Here is a 23,375-nt window from a genome sequence, read left to right on the forward strand (position 1 = left end):
ACATACGGAGGCGCTGGGTGGAGATACAGACCTCCACCCCAGGAGAACCCACCTCTGGGAAATCAATGAGGCGAAGGCAAAAACATCTGCACCCATCTGCAGCCTCGGGGATTCCGACACCTCAAATATGGCAACTAATGGACTGGGCTCCATTTCAATCTTCAAAATCGCTGCTATGGTGTCAAAGAAGGAGACCCAAAAGCTCACAAGCTCGGGTCAAGGCCAGAATATGTACGTGTGGTTGGCTGGACCTCCGGAACACCGCTCACACCTGTCGTCCACCTCCGAGAAGAAATGACTCATCCTAGATTTGGTCAGATGCGTCCTAAAGAAGGACCAAATAAACAAGGACCATGGCAGGAGCTGCCTTATGTGCAACCTTCTCCTACATGCCACTACCGGAAATGTATTATATCATTTGTAAACTTAAATCCAAGATTCAGCACTGAAGCAATAAATAGAAAATGGACTAAGATGGTGATGACCTGACTAATCCACAGGGAAGGGGGATTTGCTGCAGACTGTAAACCAATTTAATTTACAATATGGCTTTGGTTGAATTGCACTTCAGTATTCAGATTAAACTGGGCAGCAATCTGTATTGTTCTATAAGTACAGTGAGGATGTTTTCTGTTCAAAACAAAGTGCAAAGACAGAGTAGTTTTCAACTCTCATTGTAAAAAAACCTGAAAATTTGGTTGACTCTTAAAGCCTTCTGAAATGGTCTGGGCAACTGCTCAGTTCAAGGGAAATTAGGGGTGGGCAACAAATGCTGGCCTTGCCACATCTCATGAAAGAAAAATTTGTTTCACTGCCTCAGACTATTATGTTAATTTCTCCATATGGATAGAGAAAATGCAGGGCGGTATTCTACCCCCCCCCCCACGCCAGGTGGGAGAATCGCCGGGGCGCCGCGCAAATCACGCCACGCCGCCCCAACCCCCGCACGCGATTCTCCCAACCCCCAAAACCAGCGGCGCAAGAATCGCGCCGGGCCGCTCGGAGAATCACCGCAGACGACGAGCAGCGATTCTCCGACCGGCGATAAAAATGACAGTCTGCCGGTGCCGTCCACACCTGGTCGCTGCCGGCGGGTACTCGTCGTGAAGGCTTGGGGGGCAGCCTGGGGGGGGTCTCTTTCACTGGAGGGGGCCTCCGAAGGGGTCTGGCCAACGATCGGAGCCCACCGATCGGCGGGCCGGCCTCTCCCCCTCCGGGCCTACCTTCCGCCGCGGCCGGCCCCTGAACGCCGACCCCATGTTGGGTCGGGGCTGTGCGCGAAAGAAGTTCCCCATGCGTGCGCAGGATGGCGTGGCCCAACTGCGCATGCGCAGGATTGAGCTGGCCCAACTGTGCATGCGTGGGTTGGCGCCGCGCCCATTTGGTGCCGTGTAAGGAGGCTGGAGCGGTGTGAACCGCTCCAGCGCCGTGCTGGCCCCCTGTGGGCCCTGTTTGCGCCATTGTGAAACGCGATGGCGTTCACGACGGGGCAAACACTTGACTTCAATATCGGAGGATCGCCCCCGCAAGCTCTCATTATTGTGGGAAATATACTAGTGACAGGAGTAATGAAATTACCCAATACTTGCAAGGCACTCTTTACACTCTGGGAAGTCTGGAAGCTGAAATTTAACATTTTAAATGACTATTCCATTTCTAGTCTCAATCGTACACCACATGCCTCAGCTACGAAAATGACTTCAGTATATTCAAGTGAAGAGCTGAGAATCTATTCTTCACTTATTTTGTTTTGTATTGCAGTAGGATCATTATTATCCCATTCAGATGCTAGCAAGACGATATCATCTCACACACCTGAGACTGAATGAGTGCTCTATGTCTTCTCAAGTACAAATTAGAGACATCAGCTTGGGTTTTCATCCTTGAGGTGAGTAGCTGGAGTCTAGAAAATTCCCAGATTTGCCTGTCCACCTCAGGAGAAAATGCCAACAAAGGTGGGACCTTCATTGCTGGGCAGCTGCAGGCTGAAGTCGGTCAGATGACCTGGGAAAAGGGGCTGCCAGGTTTCGGGGTGATTTGTTTAAAAGGCCCTGCTCAGTGCTGTGGGACGCTGTCCCAGTTAAAATAAAACACACTCACACGCTCCCTCACCCATCAAACATTCCCCATGCCCCATCCATGCCACCTCCTACTCCCCACCCAGCCCCAATGGCCCCTCAGGCCCCCTATGCCAAATTATGACTTTACATCCACTCTCTTGCCCCCTCATGCTTCCCATGCCGAGTTCTGCCCTTCCACCCACCTTTATGTCCCTCCATACCCCCTATCCAAAGCTATGGCATTTCCATGCCCATTGACCCACTCTGTACTTTCTAAAACCAACTAATCCTATAGTGTTAAGTTGTTTGTATTAAAAAATTTGAAAAAAAGTAATCTATTCATAATTTTCTCCTGTGTTGAAAAAGATATCCGCACTACAACCTAATAAAAAATCAAATAACAGGCCCTTGAAATTATCAATAACAAAAGCCTTTGAATCCATTATGTGAACAGAAATTGTGAAATAACTGTAGAGATCAGAGAGCCTGAGCGGTCAAACATCCAGGCCGGGATTCTCTGACCCCACGCTGGGTCTGAGAATCGCCGGGTGGGGGGGGGGGCGAGAAATGCGCCACGCTGCTCCGACGCTGGCCTGCCGATTCTTGGGCAGCAATTCTCGGACGCCCGTGGGATCGCCGCTGTGCCGGTCGGTTGAAAGCGGCACCCCGGCGATTCTCCGCAGCTCGACAGTCCGAGTGTCCGCTGAGTTTGGCCGAGACCCGCCGGCGGGGTTTTTATGGTCCCACCCGGTGGGCCTTGGAGTTCTGGCTGCAGCGGCTGTCCTGGTGGGAGGGCGGGTGGATCCAACTCCAGGGGGGGCCTCCATGGTGGCCTGGCCCGCGATGGGGGCCTAACCATTGGTGGGCAGGCTAGTTCCGTGGGGGGCCTATGTTCCTCCGTGCTGGGCCTCTGTAGGGCTCTGCCATATTGCCCGGGGACCAGCGCGGAGACGGGAACCCACGCTCATGCGCGGACTCGCGCCGGCCGTGGAGCAACAGCTTCCGAGCACTGGAGCATCGGACACAACTCTGGCGCCGTACTAGCCCACTCGGAAGGGGTGCATTCCCGGGGCAGCCGGTGACGCCGGAGTGGCTCACGCCAATTTTGACGCTGGCGTCGGAACTTAGCTGCGGGATCGGAGAATCCCAGCCCCAACGTTTCTTCTGGGTAGCAGCTGTTTCAAAAGCCTAATGATTGTCTGGACTATCAGCCAAGCCTCATTATATATGTTTCTCCGAGAGCCCAGGCATTGTGGTCTGATGATAAGATGGGTTGTAATTGATCTGAGGAAGTAAATGTACCAATTGGAGGGCAAACAAATCCATAGGAAAGAAGCAAAACAAATAGAAGTAGATTTTCCTATTCTACTGAACAAAAAATTGTGTCTTATACCAACATGGTTACGATTGACATTGCAGTTACTTTGGGTAGATTAGGGCTTTGTGCCATTCCAGTCTCATACCAATAACCTATAAATTGCAATACCAGAAAGAGGTAGACTGAAGAATTCCCAGCCTATACCACCTGCAGTCTCTAACAGTTTAAGATTGGAGCCATACCTCCATCTGCGCACATTGTGGAGCTGCCATCTGAGAGGTCGGAGCTGAGCATTTTGAAATTGGAGCTGGAGTAACTTTGACAAAGTCTGCTGACAAAGACTCCAAGACATCACCTTCCGCCATTTTCTGTGATAATGATACAATAAACACAGTTAAACCATCTCAAAGACATTTCAAGAATACAATAATAATAATAATCGCGTATTGTCACAAGTAGGCTTCAATGAAGTTACTGTGAAAAGCCCCTAGGTGCCACATTCCGGCGCCTGTTCGGGGAGGCCGGTACAGGAATTGAATCCGCGCTGCTGACATTGTTCTGTATTACAAGCCAGGGGCAGGATTCTCCCATCCCTGTTTTACAACGGCGTGAACAGGCCGCTGCCAGGACTAATTCCGGCCACTACAGGGGGCCAGCATGGCACTGGAGCGGTTCACGCCGCTCCAGCAGCCGATCCAGGCGCAAACTCTGCGCTGCGGGATCCACACATGCGCAGTGGCACCGGCGCCAACGTGCACATGCCTCTTTCAACGCCCCAGCCCCGCGCAACATGGCGCAGGAGTACAGGGGCCGGTGCGTAGGAAAAGAGGCCGGGGGACAGAGAGGCCCCACTAAATTAGGAAGGTCTATAAAATTGGAACTATATTAACTGATTAATATTTTCAATCTTTTTCATTTGGACAGGTAAAGAAACACAAAAAACTGGGGAGGTGATGGTTGGTGGGCAAAGTGATGGGAATGAGGTTTCGATGAGCAAAATTTCCTCTTCTCTTTTCTGATATTCCTCATGTTAAAAATAGATTTTTGTGTCTCTCATCCTTTTTCTCAACGCTAGTAGGAAGTCACAAACACCGTTTTTCTGCAAAGCTTAGAATACATGGGGTTCTGCAATCTTTGGCAAACTGGAGTTTCACTGCTGATCCTAAGCCTAGCACTCAGTGAAGTGACAACCATTAACAAACTTCCACCACTGGCTTTGATATAATTAGGGAACACATGGCACTAATTTATGCAAGTACCCTAAAGAGTTTTACTCTTCCAATGCTGCTCCAAGAAAAAAACAATACTTCCTCTTTACCTTCTCTGTTCCTTTCGGCTTTGCTCCTGTGTCAATGGAGGAAGAGGTCACTTTACCTTTATCCTGTTGAAAGAAACAAATCTCATCATATTCTTCCTTTGAAAGGAGTTTGTAACGCAGCAACATGTGTTTACTTCAGCATTTAAGAGCGCATTGTTCCATGGCCTCAGTATAAACCTCATCTGGTCAATAAGTCCATTTGCAAACAAATTTAGTTATTACGAAACAGAACTAGTTATTGCAGGGTATATGGATTTCAGTTTTAATTATTCAGCAAGTTCCGTTTTGTAATTCACTGTCAGATTCATTGCACCCTACAATATCTGGATCGTTTCTACTGCTGCAACAAGAAAAAACTGTTTTGACATTGGGCAATTGTACAATTGTTTTCTTGAAGCTCTATTAATTTCAGAAATGCAAAGATTATTGAAACAATTTTTGACTTGGCTCAAAATGAGGCTGGACCAAACCTTAGGGTCAGGTTGCTCTTTAAATCTGTAATCAGGTGGTATAGATTCTTCCTTTTCTCCCACTCGTTCAGCCTTCTTCTTAGTAGCATCTGATTCCTGCAAATATGAGAAATACAATTACTCAATGCTAATATTCATATAAGTACTGAGATCCATTCTCAAGATACTGTGTTTCAGCGAAATGCTAGCTGGAGTCCAGTGAACTAAGCCTATTACACCGTCTGTCTCTTCCTTTAGGACGTTGTGCGAAACCTATCACTTTACTTCAGCTGTTGGTTATGCTCTGATCACAGTAGATGTTGATTGCTAAGCAAACCAAAGTCCAGAGGGAAACTTGGCTTATAAGAACATAAGAACTAGGAGCAGGAGTAGGCCATCTGGCCCCTCGAGCCTGCTCCGCCATTCAATAAGATCATGGCTGATCTTTTGTGGACTCAGCTCCACTTTCCGGCCCGAACACCATAACCCTTAATCCCTTTATTCTTCAAAAAACTATCTATCTTTACCTTAAAAACATGTAATGAAGGAGCCTCAACTGCTTCACTGGGCAAGGAATTCCATAGATTCACAACCCTTTGGGTGAAGACTCCTAAACTCAGTCCTAAATCTACTTCCCCTTATTTTGAGGCTATGTCCCCTAGTTCTGCTTTCACCCGCCAGTGGAAACAACCTGCCCGCATCTATCCTACCTATTCCCTTCATAATTTTAAATGTTTCTATAAGATCCCCCCTCATCCTTCTGAATTCCAACGAGTACAGTCCCAGTCTACTCAACCTCTCCTCATAATCCAACCCCTTCAGCTCTGGGATTAACCTAGTGAATCTCCTCTGCACACCCTCCAGTGCCAGTACGTCCTTTCTCAAGTAAGGAGACCAAAACTGAACACAATACTCCAGGTGTGGCCTCACTAACACCTTATACAATTGCAACATAACCTCCCTAGTCTTAAACTCCATCCCTCTAGCAATGAAGGACAAAATTCCATTTGCCTTCTTAATCACCTGTTGCACCTGTAAACCAACCTTCTGTGACTCATGCACTAGCACACCCAAGTCTCTCTGCACAGCGGCATGCTTTAATATTTTATCGTTTAAATAATAATCCCGTTTGCTGTTATTCCTACCAAAATGGATAACCTCACATTTGTCAACATTGTATTCCATCTGCCAGACCCTAGCCCATTCACTTAACCTATCCAAATCCCTCTGCAGACTTCCAGTATCCTCTGCACTTTTCGCTTTACCACTCATCTTAGTGTCATCTGCAAACTTGGACACATTGCCCTTGGTCCCCAACTCCAAATCATCTATGTAAATTGTGAACAATTGTGGGCCCAACACGGATCCCTGAGGGACACCACTAGCTACTGATTGCCTACCAGAGAAACACCCATTAATCCCCACTCTTTGCTTTCTATTAATTACTGGGTTATTGGGTTACTGGCTTACTGGGGCATACCCTTTTATTCTGTCATCTAAAAACAGGAAGAAAAAATACTGATCTCAGCAGCAAGAAATCTAGCCACATTTCGAGGATTTTAAAAATAAAGGGCGCGATTCTCCCAAAGGGAGACAAAGCCGACGCCGGAGTGAAAACTGGTGTGTTTCACTCCGGCATCGGAGTCCACTCCTCGCCCCCTATTCTCCATCCACTCCCCCGGGGGCTAGGAGCGGCGGCGCGTCAATTTCGCGCACCAGGCCCTGGAGCCCGCTTCAAAGCGGCGCTGTCTGAATGACACGGCCGGCGGCGCCTAAATGACGTCACCCGCGCATGCGCAGGTTGGCCGGCGCCAACCCATGCATGCACGGTTGCTGTCCTCCCCTCCACTGCCCCGCAAGACATGGAGGATTGATCTTGCGGGGCGGTGGAGGGAAAAGAGTGCGTCTTTCAGAGACGCCGGCCCGATGATAGTTGGGCACCGATCGTGGGCCAGACCCCTCCTGAGCACCCCCCTGGTGCTCGATCCTCCCTACGACCCCCCACAGGCCCCACACGCAGCGGTTGCGCACAGTTCACGCCAGCAGCAACCAGATGTGGTTGGCGCCGGTGTGAACCGGTCGGATTAGGCAGGCCGTTCGGCCCATCCGGGCCGGAGGATCGCCGCTCGACCGTTAGAAACGGCGAGCGGCGATTCTCCGAGCAGCCTGTGGTAAAACGCAACACGCCGTTTTGGGGGGGGATGGGAGAATCGCGTGCGGGTGCCAGGGTGGCGTGGCTTGAATCACCCGGCACTCCCGCGATTCTCCCACCTGGCGTGGGGGTCGGAGTATCGCGCCCAAAAGGTTTATTAACAAAAATAAAAGAAAACTTAAGCACAGAATATTAGTATTCCCCCAGAAAGACTCCTATTTGGTCGGATGTACAAGTGAACACCACCCAGGCAACATTCCTTTATAGGTATTTCATTACAAAAATACAGCAATATTACCCAAACCAAAGCTGCTGTCACTCTAATAAGGCCTTCATCACAACCTTTCAACACTTATTTCCACACCGCTGCGGAAATCCAAAACTTCAGAACAAAACTGTTTTTTGCAGCCTCAAGTCCTTTCTGGCTTGACTAGGTGGCTGACTCAAACTGCCCACCTTCTTCCAGCCCAGATGTGTTTGCAACAGATCATTCTCACAAAACCAGCCTCATGGCTCTCCAAAGTAATTCTAAAATGTCCTTTTCCAACTTGGGTTCATTGTTTTCAGCACTCCTTTGAACTTAACATTTCCAAAATATAGAAATATTCCCACTTTCGGGTCAAGTAACATTTTGTAAACTTTCCATTGTTTATTTATGAAACCTTTTCAAACTGTAAAAGCCTCTTACTTCCCATTCACAATTTAGCAGCTGAAAAACAGCTTATCGCTAGGTATCTCATAATGCAATTTACTTGGCCGGAAAAGTCTCATTACAAGCCCCTTTCTTCCTTTTCCCTCAACTCTTCCAGACAAAAAGTCTCCATTAATCTTTTCCCAGCTTAATTAAATCATTTACACACACACACAAACATACACACAGACATACAATAGTCTCAGTATTAAAAAAATAACATTCATTTTCATCGTCAGTCACTTGCCCTAATATCTTATTGTTAGACTTTCTGTCAAACCTTGCTTAGAACATAGAACATAGAACAGTACAGCACAGAACAGGCCCTTCGGCCCTCAATGTTGTGCCGAGCCATGATCACCCTACTCAAACCCACGTATCCACCCTATACCCGTAACCCAACAACCCCCCCTTAACCTTACTTTTTTTATTAGGGCACTACGGGCAATTTAGCATGGCCAATCCACCTAACCCGCACATCTTTGGACTGTGGGAGGAAACCGGAGCACCCGGAGGAAACCCACGCACACAGGGGGAGGACGTGCAGACTCCACACAGACAGTGACCCAGCCGGGAATCGAACCTGGGACCCTGGAGCTGTGAAGCATTTATGCTAACCACCATGCTACCCTGCTGCCCCCATGGGAAATACGTTAGGATGTTTAACACTCCGGTAAATGTGATAGAACAATATGCTGGGGCAAGCATCTCAACATTAATTTCATATGTACAAATCCTATAAATAAATGGACCAACATATGATGCAGTAACAGGAATTTATTTTAAAAAATGAAAGCTCCAGGAATTAATTTTAATTTTTACCTTCACTGCGGGACCGGTGAATTTTGGACCTGAATTGTCCGGTGCCTCTGATGGAAGTGTCCCTGCAAGTAGGTCAAATGGATCTTCACCCTTTAAAATTAAGACATTTTTCATATTTGTGAAAAGGTTCAACAGAAACATATTCTCCAGCAGAGAAAAATGCTATTGAAAACAACCCAAGCAACTGCTGCCCACCTTTAATCCAAAAGGTTAACTCTTCCTTGTCCGAGAGGGGAGCCTTGATAGTGCGACTGTGAAGTATGATCGTTTCTACAGGCACTGATTCAGAAGAGTGAAATTTGTTTTGTCAATCAGTGAGTTTGGTACATGTGTGGGGAAGCACTGTGCAGGTGAATACTGTGCAGGGGAAGCACTGTGCAGGTGCAGGGTTGTCGTGATGTTTGGTATAAAATGCTGGAAGTATTGCACAGCAGCAGATCTGCATCTAGAAGTGTGAAGTAGGTTTATCCTAAACGGATGAATTTTGGAATGGAGAATAAAAGGAAGAAACAAAACAAAGGAAGATGGTTGCAATTGTTGGAGGCCAGTCCAAAGGTGTGCAGGTTAGGTGGATTGGCAGTACTAAATTTCCCCTCTGTGTCCAAAGTTGTACGTTAAGTGAAGGGGTAGTGGGGAGTGGGCTAAGGTGGGGTGCTCTTTTGGAGGGTCGATGCAGACTCGATGGGCCAAATGGCCTATTTCTGCATTGTATTCCAGGATTTTTCCATCTCAGTCCCAGGACATCGGTGCAAGAATCCCTCAGATAGTGTCCTTGCCCCAAACATCTTCATCAATGTCCTTCTCCTAATTATAACGTAGAAGTGGAGATGTTCGCTGATGGTTACACACTCTTTGACACCATTTGCAACTCCTCAGCTGCTGAAGCAGTTTGTGCCCATATGCAGCAGGACCTGGGCAACATTCAGGCTTGGGCTGGTAAGTAAAATTCTGCCACACAATTACCAGGCAATGACCATCTCCAACGAAAGAGAATCTAACCATCTCCCCTTGACATTCAATGGCATTACAACCACTGAGTAGCTAACTATCAACACCCTGGGGGGTTACCATTGACCAGAAACTGAACTGTACCAGCCTATAAATATTGTGGTTACAAGGGCGGCAAGTAACTCAGCTCCCGACTCCTCAAAGCCTGACTACCATCGACAAGGCGCAAGTCAGGAGTTTAATGGAATATTCTCCACTTGCCTGAATGAGTGCAGCTCCAATAACACTCGAGAAGCTCAACACCATTCAGGACAAAGCAGCCCACTTGATTGGCACCTCATCCAAAAATATTGACTCCCTCCAACACCAACATTAGTAGCAGTGCTACCATCTGCAAGATGCACTACAGCAGTCATTTTCAAATTTAAGGTTGCGACTCGGGGTGGGTGTCAGGAGGGCCAAGGGCCATCGGTTGCAGCATTCACAATCTCAGGAGGGAGAGCCCAATGGCTATGACTGGCTTTTAAAAATGCTGACTGCGGGGCAGCACGGTGGTGCAGTGGTTAGCACTGCTGCCTCACGGTGCCGAGGAGCCGGGTTTGGCCCCGGGTCACTGTCCGTGTGGAGTTTGCACATTCTCCCCATGTCTGTGTGGGTCTCACCCCCCTGCAACCCAAAAAGATGTGCAGGGTAGATGAATTGGCCACGCTAAATTGACCCTTAATTGGAAAAACAAATTGTGTACTAAATTTATATTTAAAAATGCCGAATGCGACCGGCTTTCAGAATGCTGGCCGTTCCACGCATGCATGCTCCCTCAGCAGTGCGCACGCCTGGAGCTCAATGAGGCAGATCACCTCCTCTTGATGTCAGCATGCTGACCCAGAAGCAGATTCTTTGTGAAAACTGATGGAGCCTTCTCTCCAGAAGCAACAGCAGGGAGCAGGTCACGCACCCCATACACTAACATCACATGGTCTGGGCGCGAGAGAGATTCTTCCATTTTGTAGATGCTGGCAGTGCTGGTGTGAGCTCCAGGGCCTCTGGTGAACAACCCATTGAGAAGAAGTTGAAATCAGGAACAAAGCAGTATAAACATGTTTTCTTGAGGCATGGGTTTGTTAATTGTGCCAATGCAAATCAGGGTGCAAGGCTCATGTGTGTTATGCGAGGAAGTACTGCCAAATGAAAGATTAAAACACTCAAAACTTCAAACGCAATTAAAGACTAAGCGTGGCGAGTTCGAGGACAAACCTCTTGATTTTTTTCAACGGATGCAGTGAGAACTTATATTAGCTGAAGACGTTAGCAGAAATGTAACATTGAATGACAAAGCAAGTGAGGCTCAACTGTCACATTAAAGGTAAGTGAAAATGGTGGGCCGTGTAGGTCAGGTGGCATGGGTTGCGAAGGTTGTGTGGCGTGGGTCGTGAAGGCCAGCTGGCATGGGTCATGAAGATTGGCCGTCGTGGGTTGCAAACGTTGGCCGGCCTAGGCCTAAAGTTTAGCCGGTGTTGGTCTGAATGGAGGGCCGGTTGGTAAAATTGGATCCTGCGCAAAAAAGTTTGAAAAACATTGCACTACAGCAACTCACCAAGATTCCTTCAGAACCACCTTCCAAGCCCACGACTTTAAAGGACAATGTCAGCAGACACATAAGATCACCACTATCTACAAGTTTCCCTCCAAGTTGCTCAGCATCCTAGCTTGTAACTTTATCACTGTTTCTTCAATGTCGTTGGGTCAAAATACTGGGAATCTCTCCCTAGCAGCACTGTGGGTGTACCTACACCACATTGACTGCAGGAGTTCAAGAAGGTGGCTCAACACCATCTTCTCAAGGGCAATTAGGCATGGGCAATAAGTGCTGGCCTAGCCAGTGAAGTCAATATCCTGTGAAATAATAAAATCTAGGAGTTGTAGATTAGAATAGCGCAGTTCAGAATGGTTCTGTGTTTATATCTGAAACGGTATTTGGGAATGATCTGTGATAGTTTCCTAGAGTGAACTGTGTACAATTCCTCTGCTGTGATTGGCACTGCCATTCTTTTCACATTTTACTCTTCTTTATTCACTTACCTTAGCATCACTTTTACCCGCAGAAACTGGGGCAGCTGTTGAAGCTTTCAGAAGTGCCTTTGCAAGAAAGAAAACAACATTACAATAACTTTTCACCTTTTGTATTAATTTGTGTTCAACAATTTCAGTTTTCCAGAAACGTTCATATCATCTTATTTTAAGATCTTAAATACAATATGCATGGTCACATGACACACATCAACCTTCCAGGATTGGGCAGTGTTGTGGGAAAACAATCCAATGAAGCAGGTTGGTTCTCCAAATGTTTTTTCAAATGCTATTATTGGCTCCAATTGTTCGGAGCATAGGAGGCTATCAGGCCCCAATTGCACTGGGAGAGGCGAGTGTCTGACTGTCATTTTGTACTGGTTGATAGTCCAACACTGCTCAAACTAATTCCCTGTAATCTCCACCATTTTAGAACAGGAAGGTGGCCTGGTAGGTGCAATAAAAATAAAACAACTTATTTCTATTTCACACCTTTCACAACCACATAAAAGCTCAAAGAGCTTTACCACCAATTAAGTAATACTGAAGTGTTGTCAGTGTTGCAACTAATTTTCACTGCGTTTGCTCCCAAAAGTATCGATGTGATAATGCTTTGTTCGAGCAAGACACCAACGATCCTCTATCGAGTGCCCCAGCAGCCCATGACACACCATACCCAAAATCACAGCTTCCGAAGTCAGATCAGCCATCCTGAAAGTGAACCCATGGAAGGCGAAGGGTCCAGACGGGATCCCTGGTCATGCACTCAGAGCCTGCGCGGACCAGCTGGCAGATGTGTTCACGGACATCTTTAACCTGTCCCTACTCCGCTCCGAAGTCCCCACCTGCTTCAAGAAGATCACCATCATACCGGTGCCAATCAAGAATCAGGTAAAGTGCCTCAATGACTACCGTCCAGTGGCCCTGACTTCAGTCGTAATGGAGTGCTTGGAGAGGTTGGTCATGAAGCTGTAGCCACCTGAGTTGGCCACTTCCCCAAACAAAATGGAGAATCGCAAAGACAGCAGGGAAAAATGGACAGTCTAACCAAACAAGCAGTTTTGCAGAGTTCCTGTGTATTCTGCCTGCAAAGAAAGCAGACAGCACCGAAACCAGCGGCTATGCATATTGATGAGCGATCCCCGGGACCAATTAGCTACAACAATTAGCTACATTTGACACTCAATAGCAAGTCAGACTCCTCAGCGCCAATGGGAGTCCGAAACAAAGGAGACAAACAAGCCAGAAGGAACCGGCCAGCGATCGAGAAACAGCCCCAGTATTGGGGAATTCAAACCAATCGATTGGTATGGGATCCAATCGATTGGAAGTAAGCTCGGGGTCCGCCCAAAAGGGCGCGAAGCCCGTGGGACCTATAAAAGACAGGTCCCAAGTTCAGTTCACTCTCTTAGCCGGCCTTCCCTGCAGAACATCTTAGCAGCTCTCTAAGAACTTGACCGTAAGAAGGAGAGGCCTGGCCAATTGCTGCACCATCAAGTAAGTGTCCAGTCAACGCACGCTACGAGATAGATGCTCCTGACCCCTTAGTCCGTACCAGCTGGAAGGCTGCAGACTCAGGATCGAGCAAGAGGCTATTGTTCCCTGACCCAGCGGGTTCCCTTATCCAGATAAGTATTGGCCTGTTAGTGGCAGGAATAGCCTAGTCTTTTAGTATTGTATGCATGAGTAGCGATTAACTGTGTATTAATAAACGTGTTTTGATTTGAACCTTACTAATTGGTGTATTGAGTCATTGATCTGAACTTGAACCTCGTGGTGGTATCATAAGGATACCTGGCGACTCTAGAGCTAAGTAATAAAACAGAGCCAATTGAGTGTAAAGCGCACTCACCAGAACGAGCAACAAAGCGCATCACCACCATACTCCCAGAATGCCTTGATCCACTGCAGTTTGCATACCACCACAACTGCTCCACAGCAGAGGCCATCTCCCTGGCCCTACACCTATCCCTAGAGCATTTCGACAGCAAGGACTCCTACATCAGACTCCTATTTATTGACTACAGCTCTGCCATCAATACCATAATCCCAGCCAAGCTCATATCAAAGCATCAAAATCTAGGACTTGGCTCCTCACTCTGCAACTGTATCCTCGACTTTCTGACCCACAGACCACAATCAGCAAGAATAAACAACACCCCCTCCACAATAGTCCTCAATACCGGGGCTCCTCAAGGCTGCATACTTAGCCCCTACTATACTCCCTGTATACACACGACTGCCTGGCAAAATTTGGTTCCAACTCCATCTACACGTTTGCTGACGATACGGCCATAGTGGCCGGACCTCGAATAACGACGAGTCAGAATACAGGAGGTGGATAGAGAACCTAGTGGAGTGGTGCAGCGACAATAATCTATCCCTCAATGCCAGAAAAACTAAAGAGCTGGTCATTGACTTTAGGAAGCAAAGTACTGTACACACCCCTGTAAGCGTCAACAGGGCTGAGGTGGAGATGGTTAACAGCTTCAAATTCCTAGGGGTGCACATCACCAAAAATCTGTCCTGGTCCACCGACGTCGACGCTACCACCAAGAAAGCACAACGGCGCCTATACTTCCTCAGGAAACTAAGGAAATTCAGCATGTCCACATTAACTCTTACCAACTTTTACAGATGCACCATAAAAAGCATCCTATCTGGCTGCATCACAGTCTGGTATGGCAACTGCTCAGCCCAAGACTGCAAGAAACTTCAGAGAGTTGTGATCACAGCCCAGTCCATCACACAAACCTGCTTCCTATCCATTGACTCCATCTATATCTCCCACTGCATGGGGAAAGGGGGCAGCATAATCAAAGACCCCTCCTACCCGGCTTACTCATTCTTCCAACTTCTTCCATTGGTCCAGAGACATAAAATTCTGAGAACACGCACGAACATACTCAGAAACAGCTTATTCCCCGCTGTACCAGACTCCGAAACGACCCTCTTACAGACTGACCTGATTAACTCTACACCCCTGTATGCTTCACCCGATGCTGGTGTTTGTGTAGTTACATTGTGTACCTTGTGTTGCCCTATTATGTATTTTCTTTTCTTTTTATGTACTTAATGATCTGTTGAGCTACTTGCAGAAAAATACTTTTAACTGTACCTCGGTACATATGACATTAAACAAAATCCAATGACCAGATATTGAGCAGAATTCTCCCATTTTGAGACAAGTGCCGTGGTAGACGAGGGAACGTGGAGTGTTTCCCGCTGTGAAGGTTGGTGGGAAAACGCGGCAAAGCTTCTGGCCCTGACTCACCCGAGTGTTTCACGCTTTATTTAGTGACAGGGCAGGCCTAGATTTTGTGTAGTCCACCGTTGTATCCGGGTGCCATATTGAAAAGTCGGCAAGCGTCACTGACCCACGAGTGAAGAAAGAAGACGGACCTCCTAAAAGTGAAGATAGATTTCCTGGATAATTCTAAGGCTGGAAGGTGGGCCCTCTCTAGGACACCTAATCTGGAAGGTCTACCTGCAGATGCTCCCCTGAAATACTGCTGTGGCATTTTAGGGACCAATGGTGTGGGCAGCCTCCATCTCGAACTCTGGAGGCAGCCCCAAGGATTGTTCAGGTGAGTCCTGACATCTGCCAGCCATGCTGTACGAATGTATTTTATGCCAGTATGTTTCCTCACTGGCATTGCAGAGAACCTGGGAGTGGGAATGGCGGTCATCTGCACCCCATTGCCAGGATGCAAATGAGTATCTGACAGGTTTTCCCAGCCACAATGGCAGACACCAGTGGAAGATCCTACTGCAGGAAATAAATATTGTGAAAGATGCAAAAGGGATTTACCACCCACTTCACACTAACACACAAAGTTAAAATCTACTCTTTTTGTACTCTTATTGGTTCCTGTGAACCATTTTAATTATTCATCATAGATTCCAAAATCTAAACAACAAGTAGTCCAAAGAATTCCTAACTTACAACAACAGCAACTTGCAATTATAACACAGTAAAGTGTTCCAAGGCACTTCATAGCAGCATAATTACTAGGCCATATAAGGAGATATAGGTCTTCATAGAGTGTTTCATAGTGTTTTACAGTACTGAAGGAGGCCATTCAGCCCATCGGGTCTGCGCTGACCCTTGGAAAAGGCATTCTTCCTAAGCCCACATCTTCACCCTATCCCCATAACCCAGTTACCCCACCTAACCTTTTTGGGCGCAAAGGGCAATTTAGTATGGTCAATCCACCTAACCTGTACAACTTTGGACTGCAGGAGGAAACCGGAGAGGTAGTGGTTATAGAATCATAGAATCCCTACAATGCAGAAGGAGACCATTTGGCATTTCTAGTCTGCACTGACCCACTGACCCCACACAGGCTTACGCCCCCGCCTTATTCCCGTAATCCTGCCTAACCTTCGGACACTGAGGGGCAATTTAGAATGGCCAACCCACCTACCTGCACATCTTTAGACTGTGGGAGAAAACTGGAGCACCCAGAGGATACCCACGCAGACACGGGGAGAAACTCCACACAGGCAATCAACCGAGGTCGGAATTGAACCCAGGTCTTTGGCACTTTGAGGCAGCAGTGCTAACCACTGTACCACCAGGTGGTTAGTTGTATTTCATTAAAGTACGTATCTCCTGCAAATGTTGCCATGGTGCTGCTCTGGATGAGAAATATGAGAGAACTTTGGGGGACTCCAAAAGTAACGGTGCAGCAGCAGGAGAGCTGATACTCTGCTTTTTAAAACATTCGTTCATGGGATTTGGGCTTTGCTGGTTAGGCCAGCATTTATTACCCATCCCTGAAGGCATTTAAGAGTCACGTGTAGCCCAGACCAGGTACAGATGACAGATTTCCTTCCCTAAAGGATAGTAGTGAACCAGATGACAATTGACAATGGTTTTATGGTCCAGATTTTTCTTGAATTCAAATTCCACCATCTGCTACGGCGAGATTTGTACCTGGGTCCCAGAGGATCACCTTGGATCTCTGGATTATTAATCCAGTGGCAATACTACTACAGCACTGGCTCCCTTAAACCTATAACTGGATGGTTAAGAATTGAATCAAGCAAGTGTCATCCCAGCCACCGGGAGAAAGGAAGAGGGGCCTTTCCACCTGCAGTCTCTAACAGTTTAAGATAGGATCCATACCTGCGGCTGCTTAGACGGCGGAGCGGCAGAGTGAGAGGTCGGAGCTGAGCATTTTGAAATCGGAGCGGGAGACTTTTGGATAAAGTCTGCTGACAGAGACTCCAGGACATCACCTTCTGTCATACTCTGTAATAACAATACAAATAAACGTAGTTAAGCCATCTGTTACGATCCCAGTTGATGTCAAAGCTGGACGGGAAAATCGCAGAATGGAACCCTGGCTTAAAAGATTGCAACTTTTACTTTAAAAAAAATAAAATGTGGAAGAACTGAGTCATAGGGCCACTAATTAGTTTTAACAAGAAAAAAACATTTATTAAACATGAAAGTTGAGTATACATTACGCCTTACACCACCCCCCCCCCCCCTTAGTTTAACAATTGAACACAGATTTAAAGATTAACATGGATTACAACATACATCTTAATCTACAATGGTTTCATTAACACAAAAAGTCCCTTTAAGCACACAAGACGACTGTGGTCAAATACACACTCTGCTTCGAACCCAAGTTAGTGTCTGTGGATTTCTTCCCAGAATTTCCCCAGATGATTGTCACGTGAGAATTTCCAAACTCCTCTCCCAAAACCACGCTTTAAAATCTTCTCTTCCCTTCGCGGTTTACATTCCAAAATTCAGACCAGATTTTTTAAATGACACTTTTAAACAAAGCTTTGGTTCCATATTTAACAGAGAATCCAGTCCAAGATATCACAACAAACCTTTAGGATTTCTTCATCTTGACTGCTTTGCAAACTGCTCACAATTGCTTTTCCTCTCAATTCCCAGACTGTATTAAAATGCCACAAGGCGTTTGATTTACCTTTGGAGGCTACAGTCCCACTTTAAATTTGGTTACTGCAATTGTTTCTTTAACTCAGAACACTTTGTTTACCCTTCCTTGAATTATTCAGAACAATAGCTTAGTCTCTGTTCTCTTAACTCCAGTCGTCTTAAACACTCTTTCCTTCCCAATTCCCTGGTTAGCTGGATTGTAACTTGTACTTTAGGAACCCTGCCTCTTTGTAGCTCCCATCCTATCCAGTCTTTCCTCGGGAAGAGTGGGATGTTCACTCCCCAAGATCCTGGGCAGAATCTTGAGCCCGCACTCATAGCCCAAGGGACCGGTGGCGTGGGCAGAATACCTTGGGAGGATCGCGAAATGTGATTCTTGCTGGAGAGATTGTGTTTCCCAATTTTCCCCGCACTTTATTGGGAAAGTCATAATATTAGAGCCTGAACTTAAATTTAATAAATTTCCATAATTTTATATATTATTAGCGCGCCTGTCAAATAATCCCCCCTCGCTAAATATTCATACCTCAAGTCAGCGAGGTTTACATCAGGTTTGGCCAGGCATGAGGCAGTCGAGGGGATCCCTCCAGGGCGCAGAGGTAAATATAGCCACCGGAGGGCAGGGTGACATGCCTGGGCAGTGCCACTGCTAACCTGGCACTGCCAACATATGCCAGGAGCTGTGCCAGAGCAGACACAAGCGGGAGCCCTGGAAGGAGCACAGAGATTGAGTGGGATGGGGTGCTACTGATGAGTGGTGTGGGAGGGGGGGGGAGGGAATTTCCAGTGATGAATATCGATGGTGGGGGGGAGTCCCCAAAACCTCCGTGATGTAGGCTGAGGGCCGTTCGGCTGCAACGCTGGCTGGGGTGCCCTTTAAAGGGGCTGGTTTAGCTCACAAGGCTAAATCGCTGGCTTTTAAAGCAGACCAAGCAGGCCAGCAGCACGGTTCGATTCCCGTACCAGCCTCCCTGAACAGGCGCCGGAATGTGGCGACTAGGGGCTTTTCACAGTAACTTCATTGAAGCCTACTCGTGACAATAAGCGATTTTCATTTTCATTTTTTTCATAAAGATGGCGCCGATCTGTTTGGAGCCAGTTGTTGGCACCATGATGTCCCACCCCACCAGAGTGACCTTGCAAACCATGCCCACTCTTTGTTTTTGGCAAAGCGGCTCAAGGTTCTGTGACAAAATTTCTCTGTGCAACTAGAGACTTACATGCCAGTTTTCTGCCTGAGCCTGACATTTTGTCAAATTCTGGTAATATAATAATAATAATCTTCAACAGTGTCACAAGTAGCCTTATAATAACAGTGCAATGAAGTTACTATGAAAATCCCCCAGTCGCCACACTACGACATCTGTTCGGGTACACAATTCAGATTGCCAAATTCACCGAACAAGCACGTCTTTCTGGACTTGTGGGAAGAAACCGGAGCACCCGGAGGAAATCAATGCAGACACGGGAAGAACGTGCAGATTCCACACAGACAGTGACCCAAGTCGGGTATTAAAGCTGAATCCCTGGCACTGTGAAGCAACAGTACTAACCACTGTGCTACCGTGCCGCCTATATTCCGCCCCTATCTCCAGCTGCCCACTGTCAGCCAAAAAGTAAAGGCTTCTCTACTTTACAAGGCCTCAATTGCTAAGCAACACCACATACCTCTGCTGGCCTATTTATTTACTCTTCACACTGTAGCCTCCTCTAAGCACAATAGAAACACAGTTGGAACTTAACCAACCCCTTAACTACCATACAAACATCTTTGTCCAGCATGGATCTAACTATAGATTTGACCCTTCCAGGCAGAGGAGCATTAAATTAAACCCACTTAAAACAGTACCTTATTTCTAATTTTAGCAATACAAATATAAATCCCTTAAAACTACCTTTATTTTCAAAGATATTTCAAGAATACAGATACAAGACCTCAAATCCTCAGTAGTGAAGTATAATTTGTAAAATTTCATTTCAACAATAACCATTTACTGCACAATTTTCCTCCTAGCCCTTACGTTTTCATAAATCAGCGCAACCCATTGGATGGATGGGGAGGTGGGGTCTGTCATTTCCACGTTTAGAATATGCGAGAAAGAATGGTGGAAAGTCTAACACAGTTCTGTCCTTCTGCCGAGTTCATTCAGACCTGCACAACATATTCCCACAAAACCCCACATCCGACATTGGAAATTAGAGAGCCAATGTGTTAATATATTATAAGAATTATAGTTAGTGCCTTAATACATCAGTACACAAGGAGAGATAATAAGATGTCATTTTCCTAGACAATTCCAAGGGTAATGTTTAAATTTACAAGATCAGGAAACTGGAGTTTTAATATGTTCAGATATCTGGGGCGGGATTCTCCGCGAACCGGTGGGGCGGGCCACTCCGGCGCCGAGGAGTGCCATGAACCACTCTGGCATTGGGCACCTTCAGGGGCTAGGCCAGCGCCAGAATGGTTGGCGCCATGCCAACCGGTGCGGAAGGGCTTGGCATCACACCAACTGGAGCCGAAGGGCCTCCGCCGGCCGGCGCGAGTTGGCGCATGTGCGGGAGCGCCAGCATGTGCTGGCTTCAACCCAGCGCATGTGCAGGGGGGTTCTTCCCCACACAAGCCATGGAGGTTGACAGCGGTCGTTGCGGAGGGAAAGAGTGCCCCCACGGCACAGGCCCTCCAGCGGAACAGTGTGCCCCAATCGCGGGCCAGGCCACCGTGGGGGCACCCCCTGGGCCAGATCTCCCCCCCCCCCCCCCCTCCCCCCGAGGACTCTGCAGGCCACCCATAGAGCCAGTACCTGCCGGTAAGGACCTGTTGTGATTTACGCCGGCGGGATCCGCCGAAAACGGGCGGCCACTCGGCCCATCGCGGGCCGGAGAATCGCCGGCGGGGGGCCGCTGCCAACGGCCCCCGACCAGTGCCGCGCGATTCCCACTCCTGCTGAAAAACCGCCCCCCCCCCCCCAGCGATTCTCCAACCCAGCAGGGGGTCGGACAATCCCGCCCCTGATCATTAAACAAAGAGCAGGAAAATTCTCTGGGGGTTTGAAGGAGTGCTGGGAATGAGGAATCAAAGAGGTAAACGACCTTTTCACTTCTCTGACATCTCTCATGTTCCAAGTACTTTACATTTCTCTTACTCTGCTGCCTAACATTATGAGGAATGCCAGTCACACTCACCATTTTTGTTCCTGTGAGTGTGGGATGTTCCAATCTTGGGCAATAGTGAGAGCATCACTGCTTATCCCAGCCCTGGCACTGAGTGATATCCTTTAATAAACGGCCATTACCAACATTAATATAAGAAACCCATGAGAATCACTGGATTATGTAATGGTGCCCTGGAGAGTTCCACTGTAGAGAATCGAATCTTGTTACAGGAGGGAAAATCAGCTTTACCTTCTCTGTTGCCTTTGGTTTTGCTCCTGGACCAGTGGAGGAAGAAGCCACTTTACCTTTATCCTGTTATCGAAAAACAAAATTTTAATCACATTTCTCTTCACAATATGAGAATTATATATAAATGAAAGCAGCTGGTGAAGAACAATATAAAAATTGTCAGAATACTTTTGAAATTCATTCGCAAGCATATTTACACAGGACAGTGCGAACCTCATTTGGTCAGCAAATTGAACTGTAAAAATACTTAAATTTTAGCAGGATTAATCAAGGGAGGGTTTAGGCGTGCACTGACTTCAGTTTTAATTGATGAGTAATTTTGTTCTTTAATTCTGTCAGATTGATTACAACATGTGGTAGCAGTATCATTTATATATCAGCAACAAAAGGGAACCTTGCATTTCTGTAGCACCTATGTTTCAATGAGTTTTACAATGAATGCTTTTAAAGCATGAAATACGGCAACCGTAGCAAACTCCCACAACAGCACACCGATCATGACTAGATAATCTATATCACAAACACAAATACAAAGAGTAGGAGTAGGCCATATGGCCCCTTTAGCCTACTCCACAATTTAATAGGTCATGGCCGATTCCCACTGGCCCGCAATAACCTTTCACCCCCTTGCTTATCAACAATCTACCGAAGTCCGCCTTAAAAATATTCAAAGACTCTGCTTCCATCTTTTCTCTGCTTTTCAGCAAGGGAGTTCCAAAGACTTACAACCCTCAGAGAAAGAAATCCTCCTAATCTCGGTCTTCAATGAGCGACCCCTTATTTTTAAACAGTGTCCTCCTAGCTCTACATTCTCCAACAAGAGGAAACATCCTCTTCACAAGCACCTTGTCAAGACCCTTCAGGATTTTATATGTTTCAATCAAGTTGCCTCTTACTCTTCTAAATTCCAGCGGACACAAGCCTAGCTTATCCAACCTTTCCTCATAAGACAACTTGTGCATTCCAGGTATTAGTCTCGTAAACCTTCTCTGAACTGCTTCCCATGTATTTACATCTTTCCTTAAACAAGGAGACCAATGCTGTATACAGTAGTTTTGGTGTGGTCTCACCAATGCCCTGTATAACTGAACACAACACTCTGCTTTTGTATTCAATCCCTCTTGTAATAAATAATAACATTCTATTAGCTTTCCCAATTATTTGCTGTACCTGCATACTAATCTTCTGCGCTTTGTGCACAAGGACACACAGATCCCTCTGAATCTCAGACCTTTGCAATCTCTCAGCATTTAGATAATGGGCTTCTTTTTTATTTTTCCTGCCAAATAAACCATTTCACATTTTCCCACATTATACACCAGTTACCAGTGGTGGGATTTTCCGCACCTTCAGGGGCTAGACCCGCCCCGGAGAGGCTGGCGCCCCGCCGGCTGGTGGGGTAGGGGCCTGGCACCACGCCAACCAGCGCCGAAGGGCCTCTGCCGGCCGGCGCGAGTCACCGCATGCGCGGGAGCGCCAGCACGTGCTGGCGTCATCCCTGCGCATGCGCACATGGAGTCACTTCCCTTCCGGGAATGGCGGATGACCACGGCCTCCAGTGCGGAAGGAATAGAGTGCCCCCACGGCACAGGCCCGCCCATGGATCGGTGGGCCCCGACTGCAGTCCAGGCCACCGTGGGGGCACCTCCCGGGGCCAGATTCCCCCGTGACCCCCCAAGAACCCCTGGAGCCCGCTAGGGCTGCCAGGTCCCGCCGGTAAGGGTCCAACTCCAATTTACGCCGGCGGGACCGGCATAGAACGGGCAGGACTTCGGCCCATTGCAGGCCGCAGAATCCGGACAGCCCCGGGGCCCATTGAGTTGCACCTGACCCCGCCATTCTCCGAGGCGGGCGCGCGACTCACGCCACGCTGATTTTCGGGGGGGCGGGGAAATTGGGAGGACGGCGGGGACGGGATTCACGCCGAACCCCAGCGATTCTACCACCCGGTGGTGGATTGGAGAATCCCTCCCCAGATCTTTGCCCACTCACTTAACGTTTCTATATCCCTTTGTAGCCTTACATCCTCTTCATATCTTATTTTCCTATCTATCTTTTTGTGACATCTTTAAATTTAGCAACCATACCTTCAAGTCATTTAGAAATGTTAGATAAAGTTGAGGCCCCAGCAATCATCCCTGTGGCATACATCTTGCCAACTAGATAAATACCCCATTATGCCTACTCTCTGTTTCCTATTAGCTAGCCAATCTTCTATC

The 23,375-nt window shown here is 47.4% G+C and overlaps 1 protein-coding gene across 11 annotated transcripts in view; it reads right to left on the minus strand.

Moving 5' to 3' along the window:
- Window positions 1-23,375, minus strand: part of cast (calpastatin) — a 285,310-nt gene that overhangs the window by 69,057 nt on the left and 192,878 nt on the right. For 8 of the 11 annotated variants that reach the window (XM_038805226.1, XM_038805235.1, XM_038805229.1 and 5 more), the window contains 7 exons: window positions 21,157-21,219; window positions 16,957-17,082; window positions 11,838-11,894; window positions 8,811-8,900; window positions 5,167-5,262; window positions 4,697-4,759; window positions 3,621-3,746 (listed from right to left, as the gene is read on the minus strand). In XM_038805226.1, the coding sequence (XP_038661154.1) occupies window positions 3,621-3,746; window positions 4,697-4,759; window positions 5,167-5,262; window positions 8,811-8,900; window positions 11,838-11,894; window positions 16,957-17,082; window positions 21,157-21,219 (621 nt within the window). The remainder of the gene's footprint in view (window positions 1-3,620; window positions 3,747-4,696; window positions 4,760-5,166; window positions 5,263-8,810; window positions 8,901-11,837; window positions 11,895-16,956; window positions 17,083-21,156; window positions 21,220-23,375) is intronic. The other 3 variants (XM_038805232.1, XM_038805234.1, XM_038805231.1) reach the window with 3 other exon arrangements.

Source organism: Scyliorhinus canicula, chromosome 8, assembly GCF_902713615.1.
Source record: "Scyliorhinus canicula chromosome 8, sScyCan1.1, whole genome shotgun sequence".
NCBI classification, from domain to species: domain Eukaryota; kingdom Metazoa; phylum Chordata; class Chondrichthyes; order Carcharhiniformes; family Scyliorhinidae; genus Scyliorhinus; species Scyliorhinus canicula.